The 8,668-nt window shown below is 43.5% G+C and overlaps 1 protein-coding gene across 1 annotated transcript; it reads left to right on the forward strand.

The window, feature by feature from the left end:
• Positions 1-472: 472 nt before the first annotated feature.
• Positions 473-5,708, forward strand: LOC124691558 (transmembrane protein 120 homolog). Its single transcript, XM_047224845.1, has 10 exons — positions 473-705; positions 1,208-1,286; positions 1,389-1,483; positions 2,033-2,137; positions 2,240-2,319; positions 2,674-2,764; positions 2,856-2,963; positions 3,411-3,497; positions 4,963-5,031; positions 5,267-5,708. Exons 1-10 carry the CDS (start codon positions 499-501, stop codon positions 5,426-5,428), a joined length of 1,083 nt encoding a protein of 360 aa, XP_047080801.1. The 5' UTR covers positions 473-498; the 3' UTR covers positions 5,429-5,708.
• Positions 5,709-8,668: the final 2,960 nt, after the last annotated feature.

Consider the following 8,668-nt stretch of genomic DNA (forward strand, 5'->3'; position numbering starts at 1 on the left):
CCGATGGGTCGCCCGATTAGTATTCATAATTAAGTAAATACATATTCTATATAACAATTAGTCTTTTATTTGATGTAAATACACTTGATACCATACACAAAAGGAAACACTTGGTTGCTAGGTAGCAAGACACTAGACCTAAACGTGTGTTAAGTTTGTTTTGTGCCAAAGCTAGTTCTTAGTTCTTAGCAAGACACTAGACCTAAACGACCTGATGGATTTGCAAAGCTAAGATGGTGCTATTTGATGGGTTGTCTATAGACCCGATGGGTGCCCGATTGGGTCGGGTGACCCGATGGGTGTGGGCATGGGTATGCGCTTAGACCCATGGGCAGGGTCGTGGGCACGAACCTCGCCCATTTGTTAAATGGGCATGGGTCCGAGAGAGGTCGACCCGGTCAAACCCGACCCGATTGCCAGCCTTACACACGGCGGCGTCCCACCACCACCACCACCGCCACCACCGCTCCCCCGACGAGGAAGGCGCAGGCGGAAGCAATGGCCGACGGCGACGCGCGGGGCCTGGAGGAGCAGGCGGCGGCCGCGGCCGAGGCGGCGCGGGAGCTGCGGGAGGCGGCGGCGGCCCTCGCCGTGCGCCGCGCCGCCGACGAGGACGCGCTGCGGCGCCGCGCGGTCGCGCTGGACGGGGACCTAAGGCGCCTCCAGGGCTCCGTCGCCGCCCTCGAACCCGCCGCGCTCGACAAGGTCCGCGCGTGCCCCAGTCCCCTCTCTTCCTCCCGTCCTCTCCACATCGCCCTGATTCGAATTCGATCTCTCCCCGTTCCATCCTCCTCGCCCCATAGTACGGCGGCGCCCGCGAGCTCTGATTAGCTCCCGCCCCAAAACCATGGGCGTGATTTTCCTTCTGGTTAGCTCGCGCGTGCCTAGAGATGCGGCCTGGTTGTGTGCACGGCATCTGGAATCCGCGGCTCTGCGCAGTGATCCGGCTGAATTCATTGCCAACTTGACATACCGAAATGGTTCATGATTCCTAAGCCCCACCCTGAGTAATTCCTAAGCCCAGAATTGTTCATCCGAAGCTAGAGGATAGCTCGCTCAATGCGCTGGTCAACCCTCTTAGTTGCTTAAACAACAGCCCCCATCCCCAGTTCAATATACTACTCGTACACTTCTTATCCGTGAGATCCCCCTTTTCTATGTTGTCCACTTCGCTGACACTGTTTGCATCTCATTGGCGTATGTGCAGGTGGAGGAAGACCTGGAGCGTGCCAAGCTAGCAATCTTAGACAGTGACGTGGCTGCGTTTCTCCCAAACAAGGGAAATGGTCTGCTTCCTTTTGTTTCATTTGACCTCTCTGCTGTTTCTCCTGAAGTTCAATACTCTCTTTATGAGTTATGATTGAAACTTACTCTGTCTGAACCTTTAGGGAAGTTCCTAAAGAAGTTTGTTGGGCCTGTGAATGTGCGGATTGCAAGGAAGGAAGATAAGCTCAAAGTGAAGGACGAGTACAACAATTATAGGGTAAACTTCAGATGTTCTTTCCTTTAGATATTGTATATGCAGATTTATTTACTTTTGGGTACGCTATTGCTGACAGAAATGATAAAACTCATATTCTTAAACTCTTGGCCACTTCTAGTGTGATGATTAATGCAATCTAAACTTCTAATTATATATTGTTCTTGTTGGTGTGGCATATATTTTGGTCTGTGATAGGCATACAAGAAGTGATATAGCCTGTTGACCTGCCACTACTTACAAATATTTGACCTATATAGTAATTTTCAATATCAAATGCGGTGTATGTTAATGCTCACGGTCATACCAATACAATCTCTTGCCTGTTTTTCATGCTATACAGTTTGGTTAGTTAATACAGTATATACTGTCACTCATAAGGTTGTATTATTCGCTGGTAATTATGTTGGAAGGTTCTGTAACGTACCAGTCTATGTTTAATTCAGATGATATTTTGATACTGAAATATATTGGATGCTAGCTAGCATTAACAGTCTTCTAAAATTTAGTACATGCCTGACAATCTTGATGGTTTAAACTTTTCTTTGGCAGGATAGGGCTGCCTATATGTTCCTGTTGTTTCCATCCATTCTCCTCTTATTGAGATGGTGGGTGTGGGATGGGTGCCTTCCAGCATTAGCAGTCCAGATGTACCAGGTAATTTGTTGAGTACTTTTGACATATTCTCATTATATTTCCTCTGCAGATTACTTCAGTGTTCGACAAAAATGACCTGGAGACCGTGCTTCCACTTTGCAGGCTTGGTTATTATTCCTCTACACAAGTTTTGCTTTGCGGGAGAATGTGTTGCTTGTAAATGGAAGTGATATTCGTCCTTGGTAAGGTTCCAAACTTTCATTGGTTAAGGAACTGTTGACTGCAGCATTCAGGCAGTTCGTTTTTAGTCATATCCAGTCAACTATGATGAAATTTTAACAAATGTCTTTTTTTCGCATTCAAAAGATCTGGAACCAAAACATCTAAAATTAAGTGTCTTAACTTTTTCTAGATACGGATGTATCTACAATTAATCTACATTCGTATCTAGACAAAACTAGACACTTATTTTTGGACGGAGGTAGTATTTGTTTTGTTGCAGCAAAGGCCATCTTTAGTTTGTTCTCTGATTTTTGCAATATGATTTTGTTTCTCCAAAGCATGCCCATCTAATATAATGCGCTGCTATAATTCAGGTGGATATATCACCATTATTTAGCAATGCTAATGGCTCTTGTTAGCCTTACATGGGAGATAAAGGGACAGCCTGATTGTTCAAGCAAGCAGGTATATGATCTTTTTTCGAAGAAGTTGGTATGTTTCTTTAACATCAGTCTCAAAATTTGAAGACTGAAAATATGCTCCGGCCTTTTTGCAGAAAGGGGTACAACTTTTCTTGCGTTGGGCAATCATGCAAGGAATTGCAATGCATCTACAGAATAGGTACCAGCGTCAAAGATTACGCACCCGAATTGCTCTAGGAAAGGTGAGGCCTTTTTCTTGATTCAACAAAGATGTCGATACATGCTCTTTACTCATTAATGTTTGAACTTTTCAACTTAAGTATTGTAAATTATAATTTGTTATTAAATAAGAACCAATATTAATTGCAGATGATGATGTAATCAAATTATCAAACTATCTACATGGAGATCTTTAGTTGGTGCGTATGAAAAGTAACCCAACTTGCTTCAGTTTAACTAGGGGTTTGAGACAACATTGGTCCTAGTAAATAAATATGAGTTGTGTCCTTCACTAAAATAAATCTTTATGACCTTCAGTATTACGGGCAAATGCTCTTTTGTATAACTCAACGGACTGCTAAATCGATGTTACCCTCTATATAACTTTTTTACCTTAACTTCTTACCAGTAAGAATTGTATATATTTTTGTATTATTTTAATTTATTATATTGCCATTGTCTACTTGCAGGCTAAAAGAATGGATGTTGTCGCTGGAGAAACAGCTGGTGTGGAAGGGCAGCTATTGCTGCTATATCCTGTTCTTTTTGTATTACAGGTACGTGTCAGGTGATTCCAAAACATGTCAAGCTCTTAATTGTTACTAGTAATCTTAGGAAGCGCCTCCATAATTTCTCATTTAGGGTTTGAGTTCTTGTTTAGTGGCTGAAACCATGTTTATTTTTTGACCCCAAAAGTAACCTCGTTTTATTTATTCAATTAAGTTTGCGTTTCTTTGTATTGGATGTCATAATATGCATATTTATAAAACGAATGGGATGAAATCGAGGTCTTTGCCATGAACCAGGACCTCGGGAAACTAACTAGTACCAAGCCCATTTCTTGGTCGCTAAACTACAATTTCTCGGTGGTCATGTTGTTTCGCTTTTGATACTTTTAAGTACATGTTTCTGTAGACATTTTTTTTCCCCTTACTTTCCATTAGAGTAGGAAATACGAGCACTAAGGGCCACTTCTTTTGGGCTTAAGCTTATGGAGAAGCTGGCTTATGGGTTCCGGTGGGGAGAAACTCCGGTGGAGAGAAGCTTCTAGGAATTGTTGTTTCCCTTCTTTTGAGCTTGTGAAATATGGGCTTAATTTCTATGTTGAGTTGTACAAAGTCTCTAATGCCCCTAAACTTTGTGCTCAGTTTAATAGATACTGTTGCTAAACAAAATTACAATATAAAGACAGTATCGATCTATATAGTAGAGTATAATTGTGCAATCTCATTAGTGTGCGCAAAAAGAAAGAAAATTGATTCTTAACAACCCCAGTGTCAAATGATCCTCTATCTGAAATTTGATAGTGGTGAATTTTGTTTTACGAGGTCCACAAAACAAATCTGAAGTAACAAACAATAGCAGTAGCAAGCACAAGTATCAGCACCGGCAGCTAAGCACCATCACAGGACGCGACGGATCTGTTGCTCAGGAGGCAGCGGGTTAGGGCGATGGCGTTGCTGGGCGCCGGCCAGAGGAGCAACTGCGCGCCGGCGGGCTCAGGCACGAGGGTGCTAGGCGTTGGGATGGGTCCCTGCTGTACGTGGAGAGGTGGAGCAGCGGCGGATGCAGGGGAGCAACGTAGGAGCGGCATCCGCGGAGGCAGGGGAGCGGCGAAGGTCTGGTTAAGGTCCGGCGGCGCGGCGCGGCGCGGCGAGCAACCCTAGATCGCCATGTCCAGGATAGGGGAGTCGTTTTTTATGGCCGAAGCGTTATCTAGAGGAGTGGCATTTTGTTGTGAATAGAACTGAAATCGGGGGCAGATCAATACGGCGTTTGGGGTTTCTAAGCGAGAAGCTCGGGAAACTGCTCCGACTCGGTTTCTGCAATTGCACTAACCAGCGGCTTCGCGGTCAAAATAAGCGAACGTGAAGCTGGACACTTCTTTCTAGCTTCAGCGATTCGTGGCCTCAAAGCCATCCGGGAAGCCCAAAAGAAGTCAGCCTAAGATGGCTAGTTGGCCACTGTATCCTTTCTATGTTTGTGCTAATGCATTTCATCTTGGTTACTCTGTGTTTTCAGGGTTTTGAAGCATATGTTGGAGTATTGCTTCTTCAGACGGCTTGGCATGGGCTCACCTCTGAATGGCAGGTAAGTATTAGTCAGTAGTTTTCACAGCTGGTAGTAGAAATTGGGTTTCAGTGTTTGGCTTTCTATTCAGTCCTCTACACAAAATGCCTTGCCTAGCTATTTGAGAATAGGTTTTAAAAAAACTAAGGTAGTGATGAAGCTATAGTTCAAACTGTCAGAAATAAATGATACATCTTCGAGACGCGTGAACTGTCCTGAACCGACATTTACATCACGGTCGTTTTCCGCCTTCCAGGTCGCAGTTTGCGGGATCTTGCTGGTGGTGATGGCGGTTGGTAACTTTGTCAACACGGTGGAGACTCTGGTCCTAAAACTGAGATTCAAAGCGAAGATGAAGAGGACAAAGCCCAGGCAGGACCCCGGCCAGGCCGGTCCAAACCGGCCACATCAAAACTGATCAAGCATCATAATCCAGGATGGCCACTCCATGCCTGGAGACAACAATGCTGACACCATCTCTACTGTAAATCCTTGAAACCATTTTTTGTGTGGTCTTGATTTTTTTCTTGTTATTGGTAAAATTGGTCCTGTAACACTGAAGTCCATACTCTGTTCAGTGCACGATACGGCCGCGGTGACAATAATTGCATTTTCTTTGGATGGGAATTCACGGTGATGTATTGTAGGAACTTCTGCTTGTTGAAAACTTTTGACGGAGGTGATGATTGGTGTGAGTATGCCCATTAGCATCAGCCACAATTTATACCTACACTGTTTGATGCTCTCACTGGCTTGCTTTAGAAGTAACAACATCAGTAGCACCTGGACTCCCTTGTGTTCTTACTTCTTACAAACTTGTGGTAGGTCTTCAATTATGTAGTGCTACCAAATAAGGAGAAAATTTGCTGCGTTTATTTGTTGGTAGCTGGTCCAGGAAACTCTGCTGTTAGTGCTAAGGGCATCTTGAGCGGACCAATGTAAATGTAAGCGATCGTTTGCGTCCGTGGACAAGAAATATCCAGCCCAGCGGGTCGAAGCAAACTGATCGGTTTGTTCGTGCCAATTCATTCACAACCGAAACTTAGGCTGATGAGTCTGATTATGGGGTTGGGTCAGCCCACAATAGGGAAAGTCCTCGCCGACCATTTAGTTTTTTTTTTTTTTTTAGAAACTGCCGACCGTTTAGTTAGCAGGACATGCCTGACACCCAAGCTTGGTTGATGAGCCTGATTATCGGACTGGGTCTGCCTACAATAGGAAAAGTCGTAGAGTCAAATGAGACACCTGAAAAGGAGCTCCTGTTGGGCCAGCCCATGTAATGTCTTTTCCAGTTTTCTTTCTATTTTCTATTTTTATTTTATCATGTTTCCTTGTCTTATACATTTTTTTATTTCTTCTTCTTCTTCTTCTTCTTCAAAATTAATATGATTTTTCTTGTGTAATACTTCAACAATTCTTGGACATTAGTGGGAGTTTAGTTCTTTTAAAAAAACTACAGTTTGGAGATTTCCTAGCAAAATCGACGGCCAAACCGGCAACTGTGGACCCACCACTGGAACGATCGGTAGACTGCCTGGCCCGAAGTCGGTGCCCGCCGAAACATGATACTCCCTCCGGTCCTAAATATAAGCCATATAATTTCTGGCACGGAAATTAAGAAACGCATATTTAGGAAAATTTACACCATGTTTGGCTAGGGTTAACCGTAAGTAATTGCCGTGAGATAATAGAGGACTTTGCATAAGATAAGTAAACCTAATCAAATCTCCAAAAATATTGTCCATACAAGTAGGGCAACGCAATAAACCTTATATTCTGAAATTTTTCTCAAAAAACTATATGGCTTATATATAGGAATGGAGGGAGTATTGATTACCCTTCAGGATGGTTTCAACTGCCAGCCATGTGCGCTAGCCAGTCATTCCGGCGTTGAACCGGCCCTCTGATCTGGGCGTTGATCGGTCCGGCGAGAGCTCCGGCATTGCCGACTTTCTGTCGGACTTACTTGCAGGAACTCTCCAAATGGCTAGTTTTCTCGTTTGGACTATAAATAACCCTTCTTTCTCCTTGAGGAGGTTAAGGTCAACCATTCTTTGAACTCTCTCTACTTCATTGTTAAACCTCGAAAGCTTGCTTTCTCTCTAATCCTTCCTATGATTTTTGCATCTTCTTAAGAAATTTGAAAGAGGAGATCTAGATCTACAATATCCACCAATCAATTCCTTCTATAAGTGAGCGGAACTCTTAGGATCTAGATCTTGAACTCATTTGTTGATTTCCTCTTTTCTTCTTCCTCTCTAGCACTTGTTGCATCGGTATGATTTGAGTGTGAAGGATTTGAACACATTTGGTGTTCTTTCTTTGCATCCTTGCATAGTGTTGAGCTCTCTATTAAGATTTGTTTGAGTGAGAGACTGTGAGCTTGTTACTCTTGGAGGGTGACCTCCTAGTTGCTTGGTGGTAGGTGCTCCGGTAACCTCTTTGTGGAAGATTATGAAGACGCCCGGGCTTCTCCTTCGTAGAGCTTGTGAAGTGGAATTGGCTTGGATAAGAAGGTGAGAATTCATGGCGTTCAAGAGACCTTAGTGGTAGCACGCAACTCTCCAACATGACGTACCTCACTTCGTTGTGATCTTACACGGGGATACATCTTGTCTCTGCGTGACTCAGTTATCTCTATATCCGAGTTTATTTTCTTTGTGATAATCATCGTGCTTGAAATACTTATATGTTACTTCACTTGTGCTATATACCTTACGCTATGTTGTTTAGCTTAACTTGTTGGTGTACTTAGTTGAGCTAGCTTATCTAGATTTTGTGAACGTAAAATAAATATTAGTTTATTTTTTCACTCTTACAAGCTAAATCCGTAATTGTTTTAAAACCGTCTATTTACCTCTTTCTAGACGACATCTCATCGGTTTACATTTCTATTTTCATATCTTCTTTTCATCGGTTCTTGCTACTCCCTAAGATAGCAAGATTGTTTTAGTTACGGTTGATCCATGAGAGAGAGACTAGATATACTAGAAAGGATGGACAAGTCACAATGCTAGAAAATAGAGCCACTGGTTTGCACATGTTTGACCACTGGTTCGCACATGTTTGACTGAAAACCGGCATTTTCTTTGCGGTGTGTAAAAACACAAAAAATATCTCGAGAAATAGCTTATTTCAGCACTGAATTGTCATCGTCACATATACTGCACAAAGAGTCGATTATTGCCGAAATAGCTTTATGAGCATGTGTAGGATGTGGATATATACGGTTTAGTAGACTTTCTTCGATATTTTCAAATATGTTGAAAAACGCCACGTCCCTCCACGGCTCCACCAACCCCGTAGAAAGGTGTCCCCGTCGCCACCAGATTCATCACCTGCAAAACCACCAAACCCACCTCCAAAGCAGCCATGATTGAGTGCTACATCTTCCTTCCGTGGTTGGTGGATCGCTAACCACTGCCGCTTCCTCCACGATCACCCCATCTTTCCTGCTAAAAAGAAAAAACAATCATTTCCTGCGAAAAAAAAGAGAAAAAACAATATACTCTACGCATATTCGTGTGAGCCTGAGCACTCCACCAAATTCTCTGAACTCTCCACAAAGGGTTTCCTCCGCCCGTCCATAAAACCCTGCTCACCCTCACCATTTCCCATCGCCGCCACCTCTCTCCTCTCTCTTCCCACCAACCCCTCC

Source organism: Lolium rigidum, chromosome 2, assembly GCF_022539505.1.
Source record: "Lolium rigidum isolate FL_2022 chromosome 2, APGP_CSIRO_Lrig_0.1, whole genome shotgun sequence".
NCBI lineage: Eukaryota > Viridiplantae > Streptophyta > Magnoliopsida > Poales > Poaceae > Lolium > Lolium rigidum.

Coding starts and splice junctions, on each gene's coding strand:
- LOC124691558 (XM_047224845.1), top strand. CDS start 499: ATGGCCGACGGCGACGCGCGGGGCCTGGAGGAGCAGGCGGCGGCCGCG. Junction 706..1,207: donor AACCCGCCGCGCTCGACAAG/GTCCGCGCGTGC, acceptor GCGTATGTGCAG/GTGGAGGAAGACCTGGAGCG. Junction 2,138..2,239: donor TAGCAGTCCAGATGTACCAG/GTAATTTGTTGA, acceptor TCCACTTTGCAG/GCTTGGTTATTATTCCTCTA.